The 20297-nt window shown below is 49.3% G+C and overlaps 1 protein-coding gene across 1 annotated transcript in view; it reads right to left on the bottom strand.

Annotated features, from left to right (window-relative positions):
• The window catches only part of LOC148502694 (disintegrin and metalloproteinase domain-containing protein 23-like), a gene marked incomplete at its 3' end in the record, with an annotated part of 152838 nt that overhangs the window by 116279 nt on the left and 16262 nt on the right, over positions 1-20297 (bottom strand). The window contains exon 2 of the mRNA XM_088449486.1: positions 11885-12114. Coding sequence (XP_088305612.1) covers positions 11885-12114 — 230 coding nt within the window. The remainder of the gene's footprint in view (positions 1-11884; positions 12115-20297) is intronic.

The raw sequence follows: 20297 nt of genomic DNA, 5'->3' as shown, positions 1-20297 counted from the left end.
CCCACAGAGAGCTACAGGGAGAGGACGGGGCGGATGCTGGGGGGAGAGCTCAGGCTGTAACATTATTTCTCATGAGCTGCACTACAGTTACACCCGGCCAGCCATGCACACCCCACAGAGAGCTACAGGGAGAGGACGGGGCGGATGCTGGGGGGAGAGCTCAGGCTGCAGAGTTGGACTGGCCCACAGGGGTATAGGGGAAATCCCCGGTGGGCCTCACTGCCAGTGGGCCCACCCTCACTTCTAGGTGTCAAATTCCAGACTTCAAATTATAGATTTTTACTCTATTAGATGTCATTTACCTGGTGGAACAGGAGCACTGATTAACATGGAGGCTTGGTTCCATTCTATAGAAACTACACCAAGATTGATTAGCCAAGTGTCTGTGGTGGCTTGCCACACCCTCTCTGGTGGATGACCTCACTGCTTAAGCATGAGCCCCTACCACTTAATTCCCCCTGTGGGCCCTTCATGCTCCAGTCCGACACTGTCAGGCTGTAACATTATGTCTCCTGAGCTGCACTACAGTTACACCCGGCCAGGCATGCACACCCTACATAGAGCTACAGGGAGAGGAAGGGGATGATGCTGGGGGGAGAGCTCAGGCTGTAACATTATTTCTCCTGAGCTGCACTACAGTTACACCCGGCCAGGCATGCACACCACACATAGAGCTACAGGGAGAGGAAGGGGATGATGCTGGGGGGAGAGCTCAGGCTGTAACATTATTTCTCCTGAGCTGCACTACAGTTACACCCGGCCAGGCATGCACACCCCACAGAGAGATACAGGGAGAGGACGGGGCGGATGCTGGGGGGAGAGCTCCGGCTGTAACATTATTTCTCCTGAGCTGCACTACAGTTACACCCGGCCAGGCATGCACACCCCACAGAGAGATACAGGGAGAGGACGGGGCGGATGCTGGGGGGAGAGCTCAGGCTGTAACATTATTTCTCCTGAGCTGCACTACAGTTACACCCGGCCAGGCATGTACACCCCACAGAGAGCTACAGGGAGAGGACAGGGAAGATGCTGGGGGGAGAGCTCAGGTTGTAACATTATTTCTCCTGAGCTGCACTACAGTTACACCCGGCCAGGCATGCACACCTCACATAGAGCTACAGGGAGAGGACGGGGCGGACGCTAGGGGGAGAGCTCCGGCTGTAGCATTATTTCTCCTGAGCTGCACTACAGTTACACCCGGCCAGGCATGTACACCCCACAGAGAGCTACAGGGAGAGGACAGGGAAGATGCTGGGGGGAGAGCTCAGGCTGTAACATTATTTCTCCTGAGCTGCACTACAGTTACACCCGGCCAGGCATGCACACCCCACAGAGAGATACAGGGAGAGGACGGGGCGGATGCTGGGGGGAGAGCTCCGGCTGTAACATTATTTCTCCTGAGCTGCACTACAGTTACACCCGGCCAGGCATGCACACCCCACAGAGAGATACAGGGAGAGGACGGGGCGGATGCTGGGGGGAGAGCTCAGGCTGTAACATTATTTCTCCTGAGCTGCACTACAGTTACACCCGGCCAGGCATGTACACCCCACAGAGAGCTACAGGGAGAGGACAGGGAAGATGCTGGGGGGAGAGCTCCGGCTGTAACATTATTTCTCCTAAGCTGCACTACAGTTACACCCGGCCAGGCATGCACACCTCACATAGAGCTACAGGGAGAGGACGGGGCGGACGCTAGGGGGAGAGCTCCGGCTGTAGCATTATTTCTCCTGAGCTGCACTACAGTTACACCCGGCCAGGCATGTACACCCCACAGAGAGCTACAGGGAGAGGACAGGGAAGATGCTGGGGGGAGAGCTCAGGTTGTAACATTATTTCTCCTGAGCTGCACTACAGTTACAGCCGGCCAGGCATGCACACCCCACATAGAGCTACAGGGAGAGGACGGGGCGGATGCTGGGGGGAGATCTCAGGCTGTAACATTATTTCTCCTGAGCTGCACTACAGTTACACCCGGCCAGGCATGCACAGCCCACATAGAGATACAGGGAGAGGACGGGGGATGATGCTGGGGGGAGAGCTCAGGCTGTAACATTATTTCTCCTGAGCTGCACTACAGTTACACCCGGCCAGGCATGCACACCCCACATAGAGATACAGGGAGAGGACGGGGCGGATGCTGGGGGGAGATCTCAGGCTGTAACATTATTTCTCCTGAGCTGCACTACAGTTACACCCGGCCAGGCATGCACACCCCACATAGAGATACAGGGAGAGGACGGGGCGGATGCTGGGGGGAGAGCTCCGGATGTAACATTATTTCTCCTGAGCTGCACTACAGTTACACCCGGCCAGGCATGCACACCCCACATAGAGCTACAGGGAGAGGACGGGGATGATGCTGGGGGGAGAGCTCCGGTTGTAACATTATGTCCCCTGAGCTGCACTACAGTTACACCCGGCCAGGCATGCACACCCCACATAGAGCTAAAGGGAGAGGACGGGGCGGATGCTGGGGGGAGAGCTCCGGCTGTAACATTATGTCTCCTGAGCTGCACTACAGTTACACCCGGCCAGGCATGCACACCCCACATAGAGCTACAGGGAGAGGACGGGGGGGATGCTGGGGGGAGAGCTCAGGCTGCCGGGTTGGACTGGCCCACAGTGGTATAGGGGAAATCCCCGGTGGGCCTCACTGCCAGTGGGCCCACCCTCACTTCTAGGTGTCAAATTCCAGACTTCAAATTATAGATTTTTACTCTATTAGATGTCATTTACCTGGTGGAACAGGAGCACTGATTAACATGGAGGCTTGGTTCCATTCTATAGAAACTACACCAAGATTGATTAGCCAAGTGTCTGTGGTGGCTTGCCACACCCTCTCTGGTGGATGACCTCACTGCTTAAGCATGAGCCCCTACCACTTAATTCCCCCTGTGGGCCCTTCATGCTCCAGTCCGACACTGTCAGGCTGTAACATTATGTCTCCTGAGCTGCACTACAGTTACACCCGGCCAGGCATGCACACCCTACATAGAGCTACAGGGAGAGGAAGGGGATGATGCTGGGGGGAGAGCTCAGGCTGTAACATTATTTCTCCTGAGCTGCACTACAGTTACACCTGGCCAGGCATGCACACCCCACATAGAGCTACAGGGAGAGGAAGGGGATGATGCTGGGGGGAGAGCTCAGGCTGTAACATTATGTCTCCTGAGCTGCACTACAGTTACACCCGGCCAGGCATGCACACCCCACAGAGAGATACAGGGAGAGGACGGGGCGGATGCTGGGGGGAGAGCTCCGGCTGTAACATTATTTCTCCTGAGCTGCACTACAGTTACACCCGGCCAGGCATGCACACCCCACAGAGAGATACAGGGAGAGGACGGGGCGGATGCTGGGGGGAGAGCTCAGGCTGTAACATTATTTCTCCTGAGCTGCACTACAGTTACACCCGGCCAGGCATGCACACCCCACAGAGAGATACAGGGAGAGGACGGGGCGGATGCTGGGGGGAGAGCTCAGGCTGTAACATTATTTCTCCTGAGCTGCACTACAGTTACACCCGGCCAGGCATGTACACCCCACAGAGAGCTACAGGGAGAGGACAGGGAAGATGCTGGGGGGAGAGCTCAGGTTGTAACATTATTTCTCCTGAGCTGCACTACAGTTACACCCGGCCAGGCATGCACACCCCACAGAGAGATACAGGGAGAGGACGGGGCGGATGCTGGGGGGAGAGCTCAGGCTGTAACATTATTTCTCCTGAGCTGCACTACAGTTACACCCGGCCAGGCATGCACACCCCACAGAGAGATACAGGGAGAGGACGGGGCGGATGCTGGGGGGAGAGCTCAGGCTGTAACATTATTTCTCCTGAGCTGCACTACAGTTACACCCGGCCAGGCATGTACACCCCACAGAGAGATACAGGGAGAGGACGGGGCGGATGCTGGGGGGAGAGCTCCGGCTGTAACATTATTTCTCCTGAGCTGCACTACAGTTACACCCGGCCAGGCATGCACACCCCACAGAGAGATACAGGGAGAGGACAGGGAAGATGCTGGGGGGAGAGCTCAGGCTGTAACATTATTTCTCCTGAGCTGCACTACAGTTACTTCCGGCCAGGCATGCACACCTCACATAGAGCTACAGGGAGAGGACAGGGAAGATGCTGGGGGGAGAGCTCAGGTTGTAACATTATTTCTCCTGAGCTGCACTACAGTTACACCCGGCCAGGCATGCACAGCCCACATAGAGATACAGGGAGAGGATGGGGCGGATGCTGGGGGGAGAGCTCAGGCTGTAACATTATGTCTCCTGAGCTGCACTACAGTTACACCCGGCCAGGCATGCACACCCCACATAGAGCTACAGGGAGAGGACGGGGGGGATGCTGGGGGGAGAGCTCAGGCTGCCGGGTTGGACTGGCCCACAGTGGTATAGGGGAAATCCCCGGTGGGCCTCACTGCCAGTGGGACCACCCTCACTTCTAGGTGTCAAATTCCAGACTTCAAATTATAGATTTTTACTCTATTAGATGTCATTTACCTGGTGGAACAGGAGCACTGATTAACATGGAGGCTTGGTTCCATTCTATAGAAACTACACCAAGATTGATTAGCCAAGTGTCTGTGGTGGCTTGCCACACCCTCTCTGGTGGATGACCTCACTGCTTAAGCATGAGCCCCTACCACTTAATTCCCCCTGTGGGCCCTTCATGCTCCAGTCCGACACTGTCAGGCTGTAACATTATGTCTCCTGAGCTGCACTACAGTTACACCCGGCCAGGCATGCACACCCTACATAGAGCTACAGGGAGAGGAAGGGGATGATGCTGGGGGGAGAGCTCAGGCTGTAACATTATTTCTCCTGAGCTGCACTACAGTTACACCCGGCCAGGCATGCACACCCCACATAGAGCTACAGGGAGAGGACGGGGCGGATGCTGGGGGGAGAGCTCCGGCTGTAACATTATTTCTCCTGAGCTGCACTACAGTTACACCCGGCCAGGCATGTACACCCCACAGAGAGATACAGGGAGAGGACGGGGCGGATGCTGGGGGGAGAGCTCAGGTTGTAACATTATTTCTCCTGAGCTGCACTACAGTTACACCCGGCCAGGCATGCACACCCCACAGAGAGATACAGGGAGAGGACGGGGCGGATGCTGGGGGGAGAGCTCCGGCTGTAACATTATTTCTCCTGAGCTGCACTACAGTTACACCCGGCCAGGCATGCACACCCCACAGAGAGATACAGGGAGAGGACGGGGCGGATGCTGGGGGGAGAGCTCCGGCTGTAACATTATTTCTCCTGAGCTGCACAAGAGTCAAAGCCACGGCACACCCAGCAATTACACCGCATAGTCCTGGAGATGCCGCTAGTGCCTGTTAAATTTTAATATAAATCATTTCACAGGAGACGTAACGTTCCGTCTTGTTACATGCAGAAGTAGGAGGGCAATAGGAACAGGCGCCCGGCTAATATCTACTTATCCATGGAGGAAAACACCCAGAATTCTTTGTGCGTCTGGGGCTTAATTTGTACTGGAATAAAGACAATCATATTATAGGGCTATCTCCCTGCTAAAGTATAAACTGAGAATTAAGATCAAATAAGGTCTCACCTGTCCCGATTCCATTCTAGCTCACCTGATGCTGGACAATTGTCCTTTTTAGGATTAGTTATTAATAATAATATCTGTTATTTATATGGTGTCACAAGGCATGGACACAGCTGCCCTAGGTGCAGGTGCTATGGGGCCCAGAGCTGAGGGGCGCATTTACCTTGTCAAACTTACATGTGTTATATACATATTTCACCATTGGGTGGTACATAGGGGCCCTTACACACTTTAGCTATGGGGCCTTCAAATACCTAGTTACACCCCTGGCACAAGGGATCCGCTTCGCCTTACAAAGTACATAAGCATATATAGTACAAACAATACAAGTGTAACGTGCAAACCCTGCCCGCAAGAGCTCACAATCTTTTCCAACTTTATCACATCAGAGTGTAGAGTGCAGCTGAGTCAAGAACTGAACATTATATATATATATATCGCTATATTCTTCAGTCTCTTTACAATCATTCCTACATTACAGGTAGCTAATGACACAGGCCCTCATTCAGAGCCGTTCGCTATTTGCGGTCGTTCGTTCAAAAACAAGGGGTGACTATTCAAATGATCCGTTCGCACATTGCAGTCTGTTCACACCTCTAAGTCTGAACGAGCGAGCAAAACATACGCTCGTTTATTTGATAAAAACGCCCCCTGGCCGCTCGCACCATACGTCATATTTATTAGATTAATCGAGTACATCGTACAGCGTATGAACTGCTCGCTATTCTTGTGGTTGGTTTTTTCAACCGCTATTTTGCGAGCAGTTCTGAGCTAAAAAAAAACCAAGTGACGTGGTCATTGACGCTGCTGTATTAATTATGCACACCCATAAAACGCCCGTTTTGACCTTTAAGCACGCCTGCGATCGGATCTCCACTCCCCGTTTTCAAGCACCTTCCCCTGTTACCACCCACATATGCCTACTCCTGTCACTCAAATTATCAGGCATTCGCTATTTTGCGAGCACATGAATTTCGACCGCACTGACTGGTTCGCGCATGCGTATAACGATCTGTACGCATGCGCAGTTGGGCAAACATCGCTCGGAGCGAACGAGCGGCCGCTTACGAGCGGCTCTGAATCAGGCCCTTAGTACGCAGCGGCTGTGCAATAATATGCTAATGGCGCAGGAGGCAGCATCGGATCACTCTGCATGAAATCGGGCATCTGAGCCACCTTCAGGTCACCTAAGAGGGCCGGTAGTTTTCACGCAACTGAAGCCAGTGAATCTGCGTACAAGGACGCAACCACTGGCTTCAGCACAATAAGACAATGGGGCCAAAACACCCGTTTTCAGGGATGTCGCCCCTGTTCTGCCACCAAACGGGCGCGGTCTGTCAATGAGGCTGCAGCATCCGGGCACTGGGAGCGATCTGGCAGAAGAAGATAGGCACAGTACAGATCCTGCAAATGCGCAGATCGCCAAACATCAGAGTTTTACCTAAACCAAAGGGTTTACGTACAATTTAGAATCAGCCCCTTTATCTCTATGGGCCTTTCTCTGTCTAGATGTGAGGGAGGAAGGAGTGTGACGGGCGCATTGCACAGGCGGCTTTCTGACATCACAACGTTCTGGGGCTGCACAAATCAGCTGCTTATGAGACAGGCAACCTGTCAGAGGCACGTATGTAATAATGTATGTAATAAAGTATGTAATAATGTATGTAATAACATTTAGGCGTCAATCTCCCAGTAACGGGGGGGGAGCAAGTGTGTCTACAGAAAAATCAGCAATTGATAACTATTGTTAATAACATAAAATCAGGGTATAAACTAACGTCCTATGAACCTCAGTTACTTCTGTCTCTCCAGTAGCTAAATGTAAACCTACAATAACTAATATAATCTGATGAGAGGACGCGACTCTGATAGAGTCTGATGTAACAAACCAGGCGCATGAATGGGGGCGGGCACCACAGCGCACGATGCGTTCAACTTTCCATACTGGTGAATATATACGTGCACGCAGATATTGTACAGCATACGCCTAATTCAGAGATGTGCGCAAATGCCATCGGAGCTGCGGTCCCGCACGCTGTCAGAGAGGTGCGCAAATGCGATTATTACACTTTCCCTGCACAAAGGATCGCAGATGCAGGTTGCGACATGTCTGAGTTATTTGCTGACGCTCATTGTTACCTCCCTGACTGTTAATCACACGGAGTAAAAAGTTGATGCGAGAGACTACGGTAATGTGCTATGGCAGATGAGCTGGGTGATTTACATGCATTACTGCTAATCGTTCACCTGCGTACATATCGTCATTCCGTACGTCTCTAAATCAGGCCCCAAGTTAAAAAGAGATTGAAAGAATAAGGGTGTGTTGTACTATCGGTGAAAATGCGGTATAACATTCTGCAAATGTACACCGTTCTTATCGGGACGCTCTAGACTGGGATCCCTCCCATCAACCCCCCCCCCCCCACCCACCCCCGTGGACACCAGAGTGACTTTTGGGTTTTAAACCCGGAAGTCCATCTGTCCGGAGCCATCGCAAAGGGCAGCTCTTATCGGGAGAGCCGTCCTCTGCGATATTCTTGCATCGTGGATGCAATGCTTAGTACGCCCCGCCATAAAAATCTTGACACTAACTTTGATAATCATTGAATGATAATGAAGATGGAGAGAGATAAAGTACCAACCAAACAGCTCCTGTTACTTTTCAAACTCAGCCTGTAAAGTGACAGTTAGGAGCTGATTAGTTGGTACTTAATCTCCATCCACTTTATCTCTCTCCAAGGTTTGATACATCTCACCCACTGTCATAGATGCACAATGGGTGGGATACTGATGTGGACGCACATGCAATAGCAGCCGCAATCTCACACTGATCGCAATTGCAAAAATATGCTGATGTCTCAATAGCCTACCCGGGCACAGGGACGCCCCCTGCTGCCTTCTCATATCCGTCCAATGACGTACAACAGTGTAAACATCGGGAACATCGAGCAGCTTCTGAGTAACCTACCTCACACACTGCGGCTGAGAGCGCTCATACTGCAAAGGAGATCGCAATGGCTAATTTATGCACGCCCATGGAACGGAGTTTAAATGGTCCCGACAAGCCTGCGTTTGACTAGCCACCCCGTTACCTCCCCCAAATGCTGACTCCTTGTCACTCGCGATGGATTCCTCTATGTGTGTGCGGTCGCTAATCAATCAGGGTGCAGCTCTGGCGCATGTACAACGCTAACAATCGCTCCACTTGCGTGAAACATCAACTGTGCCCCTATCTGAATAAGTCCCAATGTCTCTACTCTTATTTATTTTTACAAGTTAGAGTATATTTCCCCAAATGACAGATACAAGAACAGCAACATAATAACATCTACATGAATTAGCGGGACAGGATTTTAGGCAGGATGCATCAATGTCAGAAATGCCCATCTCACCCCCGAAAATGCCGTTTTCAGAGGTTTGACTGCATTTCTTATATGCGCCAAGACCAGTGACGGGATGCATTGCACGCAAATTGCGATGTGTCCCTCCCTTTATGTGATACTCCCATCCAACATGAAAGAGTGTCAATAAACATTTATAATTGGTGCAAATCAAGTAGCTGAACAATTATGTGCATGAAAAATTCTGCCATCTGCTAAAGTGCCTGCGTTACCCAGAGTCTACGCACAAAGGTGCGATCAGGCACAGACGGTATCAGAAGTGTGGCGAAAGGTGATGGGCGCTCCTGAGCGGTGACTGCGCAGTGCGCGATTAATAGGGTCATTCAGTGGGCGTATAATAGGAGTGTCGCAGGTGTGTCAGTGTAAGTGGCTGCGTTCTCAGACGCAGGCATATGAGAGCGTGGTCAGACGGAGACTCTGGATCTGCCACAGGGCTGGTACAAGTTTCGATGGTGCGACCCATGGTGATGTATAAGGACGCACCAATTGGTATTACGCGCGCATGGATGCTAACAGTGGGCGTCTCACAGCTTTCACAGTTGGGCAAACAAATGTGCACAAGGGAACGAGTGTGTAGCGGCATTTGCATAAACTCGCAATCGGGTGACCGCTAATAGACGCTGCTGCGTGCAACTCAGAATCAGCCATATTATATAGTGGACAAAGGGCCTGATTCAGACCCACTCGCGAGCGGCTGTCCGCTCACAAGTGGGTCGATGGTGTGCACTGCGCATCCGCACGACGGAGGGAGCTCCGTCGTGCGCATGCGCGAGACGCGACGAGCGAAGGACTTTCCTTCGCTCGGTGTGTCTGATCAAAGAGGGGCGTGCTGTTGATGTTGATTGACAGCACGCCCCCTTTGGTGGGCGTGCCGGGGGCGTGCCTGCCAGACGGAGGCGTTCCCAAGGGAACGCCTACCGTCAGAAGCCGGCCCCACTGACATCACTAGTGATAGAGCCAAAATCACTCCTGGCCTTGCGGTTGAGAAACTCAACCGCAGGCTCCGGCTCGCACTGGCGATGGTTGCGATGGTCAAGACCATCGCGACCATCATCCTGCACGTTCGTATAGGCTGTGGGTGGTGACCCACAGCTATACGAGCATCCAGGAGGACGCTCCATATTAATGGAGGAGGGCCCTGATTCAGAGCGAGCGCTCTGGTCAGTGCGTCCGGCTCTGAATCAGGGCCAATGTTTTAATAACTAAAACCGTAATGTGGATTTAAGCCTCAAAATCAGAATCCTGTGCATTTAATTTTTTAGGAAAGTGCACAATGGGCGCAATTCCAAGATGGACGCTAATGTGAATCACTGACTACCTGTCACTCACTTTGCCAATGATTGAGAGCGCAATCAAATCGCTGCGCATGCGCAGTGCGCCTTATAAGCATGCGCAATGGCAAACAATCGCTCAATGTACGTAATATCGGCTTTGCGTAAATCTCTGAATCAGGACCAATGTTAGGTGAGAGCACTGCCCAAAATGACTAACCTCACCCCTTAGTGCCCAAGCCTAACCCACTGCCAAGTTCCTAACAATAACCTCTCCCTCCCCGGTGCCTGACCCTAACCCTCCCTCCTTAGTGCCTAACTAAAACCTCCCCCCTTAGTGCCTAACCCAAACCTCCCCCCTTAGTGCCTAACCCTAACCTCTCCCTCCCTCCTTAGTGCCGAACCCTAACCTCTCCCTCCCCGATGCCTGACCCAAACCCTCCCCCCTTAGTGCCTAACCCTAACCTCTCCCTCCTTAGTGCCTAACCCTAACTTCTCCCTCCCCCCTTAGTGCCGAACCCTAACCCCTCCCTCCCCGATGCCTGACCCAAACCCTCCCCCATTAGTACCCAAGCCTAACCCACCCCCTAGTGCCTAACCCTAACCTCACCCTCTCCGGTGCCTGACCCTAACCCTCCCCCTTAGTACCTAACCCTAACCCCTCCCGCCCCGGTGCCATGACCCAAACCTCTCCCTCCTTAGTGCCCTACCCTAACCCTCCCCCTTAGTGCCTAACCCTAACCGCCCGATGCTTACCTTCGGCATGCCAGCGGTCGGTATTCTGGAGCCGGTACCAGTTTATAGCCCATCGGCATGCCGTGTGGAGGCATGCTGGCTACATCCCCCCCAAACATACAGGTAGATTAACTTAGTGTTTCCCACACTTGGTCCTCAAGGCACAGTAACAGTCCAGGTTTTAAGGATTTCCATGGCTGAGCACAGATGGTTAAATCAAGCTCACTGAGGTACTAATTAAGTCACCTGTGTTCAAGTATGCATGTACTTAAAACCTGGACTACTATAGGTACCTTAAGAGCAGAGTTTGGGAACCTCTGCCCTAACGTAGTCACAGCCAGGTGTAAAGTGATTGGTATACAAGTCTGAGGGGTCTATTTACTAAGCAGTGTTAGGAGAAGTGAAAAGTGATAAGGTACCAGCCAATCAGCTCCCAACTGTCATTTTTCAAACACAGCCTGTGAGATGGCAGTTAGGAGCTGATTGGCTGGCACCTTATCACTTTTCACTTCTCCTAACACTGCTTAGTAAATAGACCCATGAATCAAGAATGAAGCTTTTTATCAATGATATGTGCAGAGAAATGAGGGTGCTAGGTCAGCTTTAAACATGGACAGTTCTAAGGTTTGTACTGCAACTGCTTGTACATCTGTAACCTTAATTGGTCAATATTAACATGGCACAAGTAGTAATGTTATACCCTGGCTGAGCAATGTCATTCCAAATCCCAGAGCCAACTCGTACAATAGTGACCGGTGCGGTTCATGTAGCAATACGTATTTAGCTGTATGTCATTATACTTGCTTGTCAGTACAATTTCCTTGCATCTTCCATGTACCGTATACTGCAATGATTGCCCCGTCCCCGGTGCCCGTTGGCACACATACCTTGTCATGCTTTTGCTGGTCCCTTGTCTTTGTATCCAATATGTGATATGGAGTTTCTGTTTCCTTGTTAAGGTAATAGACCAGTCTAGAAGGCAGTGTGATTTCTTTGTGCATTTCATAGCTCCGGTTGTGGTTGGTGCTGGCTCTGCTGCTGTTATTACGCTGAGATGCCCGCTCTTCCTCTGCCAGGGTACTAGCAGAACCTCCCGCAGTCTCGTTGTGGTGCGGAGCTGGTGGGGGGAAAAAGAAGACACATTTCCTGCATTCAGTCATTTGTCTGTAAGAGGAACCGACACAGCTGCAAACTATAGAGACAGACTTCTTACACTATATACAGACTGCAATATTGTCTCTTATTTTCCTTCATCTAATTGATAGTTGTAATTAAGCTATTTAGCATCAATTAAAAATGCATACAATCTTGCAGTGGCTGCATTGCAGAATGTATATTTAAATTGTAATTTGTAAGTAATATACTATTGCAGTGGTTCTCAAACTCGGTCCTCAGGACCCCACACAGGTCACATTTCCGAGGTCACCCAGCAGGTGCACAGGTGTAGTCATTACTCACTGACACATTTTAAAAGATCCACAGGTAGAGCTAATTATTTCACTTGTGATTCTGTGAGGAGACCTGGAAAACATGCACTGTTTGGTGTCCTGAGGACCGAGTTTGAGAACCTGTGTTCTATTGTATATATGTCATAAGCAATCACATCCCTGACATTGTGTTTTCTGAATACAGGATTATTGCCAGGTTATGTCCCCAGTGTCAGAGAAAGTATAAGGTTATATACCAGGGATAGTATCAGGGTCTGTTCCCAAGGCTCGGCTGAGGTGGGCGGATCTGTGGGGGCGTGATGAGGCAATTGCTTTATTGGAGCGGTGGGCAGAGCCAAGATAACATGATTCAGTGTGAATGGCGTCATTGGCTGCCCAATTAACTGGGGAAATGGGAAGCCCAGAGTGACCCCAGGAGACTTGTCCACCTTTCCGAGTGGCTGGGTGTGCCATCCAATTTTCAAGAGCCTCCGGGCAATTCCGGGAGGGTAGGCAAGTATGCAGGTAAGTATTGTGAATGGGTGTATGGTATGAGACCCCCAAACCCAGTGGTCTGTGTGCACTGCACACCCTACACCCCTTATAGATACACCTATGTCAACAGAGTTCATGGGTCAGAGGAGTGTGTGCTGAAGGCCTGGGAGCTCATTCAGACTCGATCGCTAGATGCGTTTGCTCGCACCCAGTGTATGCAAATCCAGCGCACGCCCAGCAAGGCAGGCGATCGCACGGAAAGGCATTAGCAAGCTCACCATGTCTTGGCGTGCGATCCTCTTGTGTATGCAGACGCCCACCAGCCATTCATAAGATGCCCACTTGCATCTCCTGGAAGTGCATGAAGCCATTGGTCCATCGAGGACCATCGGATGCGATCGCAGCGCTTGAGGTAGACTATACCCTGCCGCAAGTACTGCGATCACTTCAGTGTGAAATGCAACCAGGTGACGTGTACAATGACGCTACCTGTTAATTATGCACGCCTCTGTAACGGCGTTGAAACACTCAGGCACGCCTGCGTTTGCACCTCCACTCCCCCGTTTCTAGTGGCCTGCCCCTGTTACCACCCACAAACGGCCTCTCCTGTCACTCATTCAGCTGGGCAGTCTATGCTGGGCGAGCGAACGTTTCCCGATCTTTCGTAGTGGTTTGTGCACTGCGATGCATACGCAAATATCGGCCAGCTACGAGCGAACGCATCCTAGCGAGCGGGTCTGAATCAGCTCCCTGATTCACTACAGATCACAATACTGCATATGCACACAGTTCAACTGCGATAGCAAGCTAATCCACTGCGATCGCAATGCAAATTCAGCACAACATAAGGATGCCCACTTTACCTTACACACATATGTAATACTTAGCAGAATAGCAAAATCATCAGTAACATGGAGTACCATCACAGCTTCACACACACTTACACAGGCTCTGATCTTACTCAGGAATTACGAACCTCACCACACGCAGTGATTACACAAGACTGAGATACCATCAGTAACATGGAGTACCATCACAGCCTCACACACACTTACACAGGCTCTGACTTTACTCAGGAATTACTAACCTCATCACACACAGTAATTACACAAGACTGAGATACCATCAGTAACATGGAGTACCATCACAGCTTCACACACACTTACACAGGCTCTGACCTTACTCAGGAATCACGAACCTCATCACACACAGTGATTACACAAGACTGAGATACCATCAGTAACATGGAGTACCATCACATACTCACACACACTTACACAGGCTCTGACCTTACTCAGGAATTACTAATCTCATCACACACAGTGATTACACAAGACTGAGAGACCATCAGTAACATGGAGTACCATCACATACTCACACACACTTACACAGGCTCTGACCTTACTCAGGAATTACTAACCTCATCACACGCAGTGATTACACAAGATTGAGATACCATCAGTAACATGGAGTACCATCACATCCTCACACACACTTACACATGCTCTGACCTTACTCAGGAATTACTAACCTCATCACACGCAGTGACTACACAAGACTGAGATACCATCAGTAACATGGAGTACCATCACAGCCTCACACACACTTACACAGGCTCTGACCTTACTCAGGAATTACTAACCTCATCACACGCAGTGATTACACAAGACTGAGATACCATCAGTAACATGGAGTACCATCACAGCCTCACACACACTTACACAGGCTCTGACCTTAGTCAGGAATAGCTAACCTCATCACATGCAGTGATTACACAAGACTGAGAAACCATCAGTAACATGGAGTACCATCACAGCTTCACACACACTTACACAGGCTCTGACCTTACTCAGGAATTACTAACCTCATCACACGCAGTGACTACACAAGACAGATACCATCAGTAACATGGAGTACCATCACATCCTCACACACACTTACACAGGCTCTGACCTTACTCAGGAATTACTAACCTCATCACACACAGTGATTACACAAGATTGAGATACCATCAGTAACATGGAGTACCATCACAGCCTCACACACACTTACACAGGCTCTGACCTTACTCAGGAATTACTAACCTCATCACACGCAGTGATTACACAAGACTGAGATACCATCAGTAACATGGAGTACCATCACAGCCTCACACACACTTACACAGGCTCTGACCTTACTCAGGAATAGCTAACCTCATCACATGCAGTGATTACACAAGACTGAGAAACCATCAGAAACATGGAGTACCATCACACCTTCACACACACTTACACAGGCTCTGACCTTACTCAGGAATTACTAACCTCATCACACGCAGTGATAACACAAGACAGATACCATCAGTAACATGGAGTACCATCACATCCTCACACACACTTACACAGGCTCTGACCTTACTCAGGAATTACTAACCTCATCACACACAGTGATTACACAAGATTGAGATACCATCAGTAACATGGAGTACTATCACAGCCTCACACACACTTACGCAGGCTCTGACCTTACTCAGGATTACTAACCTCATCACACGACGTGATTACACAAGACTGAGAGACCATCAGTAACATGGAGTACCATCACAGCCTCACACACACTTACACAGGCTCTGACCTTACTCAGGAATTACTAACCTCATCACACGCAGTGACTACACAAGACAGATACCATCAGTAACATGGAGTACCATCACATCCTCACACACACTTACACAGGCTCTGACCTTACTCAGGAATTACTAACATCATCACACACAGTGATTACACAAGATTGAGATACCATCAGTAACATGGAGTACCATCACAGCCTCACACACACTTACACAGGCTCTGACCTTACTCAGGAATTACTAACCTCATCACACGCAGTGACTACACATGACTGAGATACCATCAGTAACATGGAGTACCATCACAGCCTCACACACACTTACACAGGCTCTGACCTTACTCAGGAATTACTAACCTCATCACACGCAGTGATTACACAAGACTGAGATACCATCTGTAACATGGAGTACCATCACAGCCTCACACACACTTACACAGGCTCTGACCTTACTCAGGAATTACTAACCTCATCACATGCAGTGACTACACAAGACTGAGAGACCATCAGTAACATGGAGTACCATCACAGCCTCACACACTTACACAGGCTCTGACCTTACTGAGGAATTACTAACCTCATCACACACAGTGATTACACAGGCTCTGACCTTACTCAGGAATTACTAACCTCATCACATGCAGTGATTACACAAGACTGAGATTCCATCAGTAACATGAAGTACCATCACAGCCTGACACACACTTACACAGGCTCTGACATTACTCAGGAAGAACTAACCTCATCACACACAGTGATTACACAAGACTGAGAAACCATCAGTAACATGGAGTACCATCACAGCCTCACACACACTTACACAGGCTCTGACCTTACTCGGGAATTACTAACCTCATCACACACAGTGATTACACAAGACTGAGATACCATCGGTAACATGGAGTACCATCACAGCCTCACACACACTTACACAGGCTCTGACCTTACTCAGGAATTACTAACCTCATCACACGCAGTGACTACACAAGACTGAGACACCATCAGTAACATGGAGTACCATCACAGCCTCACACACACTTACACAGGCTGTGACCTTACTCAGGAATTACTAACCTCATCACACACAGTGATTACACAAGACTGAGATACCATCGGTAACATGGAGTACCATCACAGCATCACACACGCTTACACAGGATCTGACCTTACTCAGGAATTACTAACCTCATCACACGCAGTGATTACACAAGACTGAGAAACCATCGGTAACATGGAGTACCATCACAGCATCACACACACTTACACAGGATCTGACCTTACTCAGGAATTACTAACCTCATCACACACAGTGACTACACAAGACTGAGACACCATCAGTAACATGGAGTACCATCACAGCCTCACACACACTTACACAGGCTCTGACCTTACTCAGGAATTACTAACCTCATCACACACAGTGATTACACAAGACTGAGATACCATCAGTAACATGGAGTACCATCACAGCCTCACACACACTTACACAGGCTCTGACGTTACTCAGGAATTACTAACCTCATCACACACAGTGACTACACAAGACTGAGACACCATCAGTAACATGGAGTACCATCACATCCTCACACACACTTACACAGGCTCTGACCTTACTCAGGAATTACTAACCTCATCACACGCAGTGACTACACAAGACTGAGATACCATCAGTAACATGGAGTACCATCACAGCCTCACACACACTTACACAGGCTCTGACCTTACTCAGGAATTACTAACCTCATCACACGCAGTGATTACACAAGACTGAGATACCATCAGTAACATGGAGTACCATCACAGCCTCACACACACTTACACAGGCTCTGACCTTACTCAGGAATAGCTAACCTCATCACATGCAGTGATTATACAAGACTGAGAAACCATCAGTAACATGGAGTACCATCACAGCCTTACACACACTTACACAGGCTCTGACCTTACTCAGGAATTACTAACCTCATCACACGCAGTGACTACACAAGACAGATACCATCAGTAACATGGAGTACCATCACATCCTCACACACACTTACACAGGCTCTGACCTTACTCAGGAATTACTAACCTCATCACACGCAGTGACTACACAAGACAGATACCATCAGTAACATGGAGTACCATCACATCCTCACACACACTTACACAGGCTCTGACCTTACTCAGGAATTACTAACCTCATCACACACAGTGATTACACAAGATTGAGATACCATCAGTAACATGGAGTACTATCACAGCCTCACACACACTTACACAGGCTCTGACCTTACTCAGGAATTACTAACCTCATCACACGCAGTGACTACACATGACTGAGATACCATCAGTAACATGGAGTACCATCACAGCCTCACACACACTTACACAGGCTCTGACCTTACTCAGGAATTACTAACCTTATCACACGCAGTGATTACACAAGACTGAGATACCATCTGTAACATGGAGTACCATCACAGCCTCACACACACTTACACAGGCTCTGATCTTACTGAGGAATTACTAACCTCATCACACACAGTGATTACACAGGCTCTGACCTTACTCAGGAATTACTAACCTCATCACATGCAGTGATTACACAAGACTGAGATACCATCAGTAACATGAAGTACCATCACAGCCTGACATACACTTACACAGGCTCTGACCTTACTCAGGAAGTACTAACCTCATCACACACAGTGATTACACAAGACTGAGAAACCATCAGTAACATGGAGTACCATCAAAGCCTCACACACACTTACACAGGCTCTGACCTTACTCAGGAATTACTAACCTCATCGCACACAGTGATTACACAAGACTGAGACACCATCAGTAACATGGAGTACCATCACAGCCTCACACACACTTACACAGGCTCTGACCTTACTCAGGAATTACTAACCTCATCACACACAGCGATTACACAAGACTGAGATACCATCAGTAAAATGGAGTACCATCACAGCCTCACACACACTTACACAGGCTCTGACCTTACTCAGGAATTACTAACCTCATCACACACAGTGACTACACAAGCCTGAGACACCATCAGTAACATGGAGTACCATCACAGCCTCACACACACTTACACAGGCTCTGACCTTACTCAGGAATTACTAACCTCATCACACACAGTGACTACACAAGACTGAGAGACCATCAGTAACATGGAGTACCATCACAGCCTCACACACACTTACACAGGCTCTGACCTTACTCAGGAATTACTAACCTCATCACACGCAGTGATTACACAAGACTGAGAAACCATCGGTAACATGGAGTACCATCACAGCCTCACACACACTTACACAGGCTCTGACCTTACTCAGGAATTACTAACCTCATCACACACAGTGACTACACAAGACTGAGACACCATCAGTAACATGGAGTACCATCACAGCCTCACACACACTTACACAGGCTCTGACCTTACTCAGGAATTACTAACCTCATCACTCGCAGTGATTACACAAGACTGAGATACCATCAGTAACATGGAGTACCATCACAGCCTCACACACACTTACACAGGCTCTGACCTTACTCAGGAATTACTAACCTCATCACACACAGTGACTACACAAGACTGAGACACCATCAGTAACATGGAGTACCATCACAGCCTCACACACACTTACACAGGCTCTGACCTTACTCAGGAATTACTAACCTCATCACACGCAGTGATTACACAAGACTGAGAAACCATCAGTAACATGGAGTACCATCACAGCCTCACACACACTTACACAGGCTCTGACCTTACTCAGGAATTACTATCCTCATCACACACAGTCACTACACAAGACTGAGACACCATCAGTAACATGGAGTACCATCACAGCCTCACACACACTTACACAGGCTCTGACCTTACTCAGGAATTACTAACCTCATCACACGCAGTGACTACACAAGACTGAGATACCATCAGTAACATGGAGTACCATCACAGCCTCACACACACTTACACAGGCTCTGACCTTACTCAGGAATTACTAACCTCATCACACGCAGTGATTACACAAGACTGAGATACCATCAGTAACATGGAGTACCATCACAGCCTCACACACACTTACACAGGCTCTGACCTTACTCAGGAATAGCTAACCTCATCACATGCAGTGATTATACAAGACTGAGAAACCATCAGTAACATGGAGTACCATCACAGCCTTACACACACTTACACAGGCTCTGACCTTACTCAGGAATTACTAACCTCATCACACGCAGTGACTACACAAGACAGATACCATCAGTAACATGGAGTACCATCACATCCTCACACACACTTACACAGGCTCTGACCTTACTCAGGAATTACTAACCTCATCACACGCAGTGACTACATAAGACAGATACCATCAGTAACATGGAGTACCATCACATCCTCACACACACTTACACAGGCTCTGGCCTTACTCAGGAATTACTAACCTCATCACACACAGTGATTACACAAGATTGAGATACCATCAGTAACATGGAGTACTATCACAGCCTCACACACACTTACACAGGCTCTGACCTTACTCAGGAATTACTAACCTCATCACACGCAGTGACTACACATGACTGAGATACCATCAGTAACATGGAGTACCATCACAGCCTCACACACACTTACACAGGCTCTGACCTTACTCAGGAATTACTAACCTTATCACACGCAGTGATTACACAAGACTGAGATACCATCTGTAACATGGAGTACCATCACAGCCTCACACACACTTACACAGGCTCTGATCTTACT

The sequence above is a fragment of the Taudactylus pleione genome, unplaced genomic scaffold (genome assembly GCF_031769625.1).
Source record: "Taudactylus pleione unplaced genomic scaffold, aTauple2 ptg000486l, whole genome shotgun sequence".
Lineage (NCBI taxonomy): Eukaryota > Metazoa > Chordata > Amphibia > Anura > Myobatrachidae > Taudactylus > Taudactylus pleione.
Note: the sequence above shows the minus strand (reverse complement) of the source record. Positions and strands in the feature narration are given on the sequence as shown.